This window comes from Priapulus caudatus, unplaced genomic scaffold (assembly GCF_000485595.1).
Source record: "Priapulus caudatus unplaced genomic scaffold, Priapulus_caudatus-5.0.1 Scaffold19657, whole genome shotgun sequence".
In the NCBI taxonomy this organism is placed as follows: domain Eukaryota; kingdom Metazoa; phylum Priapulida; class Priapulimorpha; order Priapulimorphida; family Priapulidae; genus Priapulus; species Priapulus caudatus.
In genome coordinates this window covers 1-574 of record NW_014596718.1, presented here as the reverse complement: position 1 = coordinate 574, position 574 = coordinate 1, and the positions used below count along the sequence as shown (strand labels likewise).

The following is a 574-nucleotide window of genomic DNA, read 5'->3' as shown; positions in this document are numbered from 1 at the left end:
ACCCCTTTTTAAAAGATTAAGCCTGATCACGACGCAACCACGGAAACCAACCTGCCGATCAGTTAATCGGCCCTAATCTAGCCAGTTCGACAGGCTTTCGGTATTGCCATCGACACTCAAAGCCTGCCCCGAGATACCCTTGCCCAAATCAGATGCTAAAAATAATGCCATATTGGCAACCTCGTCGGCTTCGACAAATCGGCGTAATGAGCTTTGGCGTTGATAAACATCGCGAATTTCCTGTGGCTGCATGCCGCGTTCGGCCGCATCGCGTTCGATCACAGTATCGATTCTTGGCCCGGCAACACTGCCGGGGCAAATCGCATTGACACGAATATTATACGGACCAAGCTCCATCGCCCAGGTTTTGGTGAGACCGACTATCGCCCATTTGGCCGCCACATAAGGCGAGCGTAACGGACAGCCGAATAGCCCGGCATTAGACGACATATTGACGATCGAGCCGCCACCCGCCTGTTTTAACAAAGGAATTGCCTTACGCGCAACCATGAAACTCCCCGATAAACCGACTGCCAGAGTCCGATCCCAGTCGTCGATGTCAATATCTTCAAGC

General features: G+C 52.1%; 1 protein-coding gene across 1 annotated transcript; it reads right to left on the bottom strand.

Moving 5' to 3' along the window:
• Nucleotides 1-72: 72 nt before the first annotated feature.
• On the bottom strand, nucleotides 73-530 carry LOC106820536 (D-beta-hydroxybutyrate dehydrogenase-like; the record flags this gene model as incomplete). Its single annotated transcript, XM_014825044.1, has 1 exon — nucleotides 73-530. A coding segment is annotated over one exon (458 nt), but the record flags the coding sequence as incomplete, so codon positions are not given.
• Nucleotides 531-574: the final 44 nt, after the last annotated feature.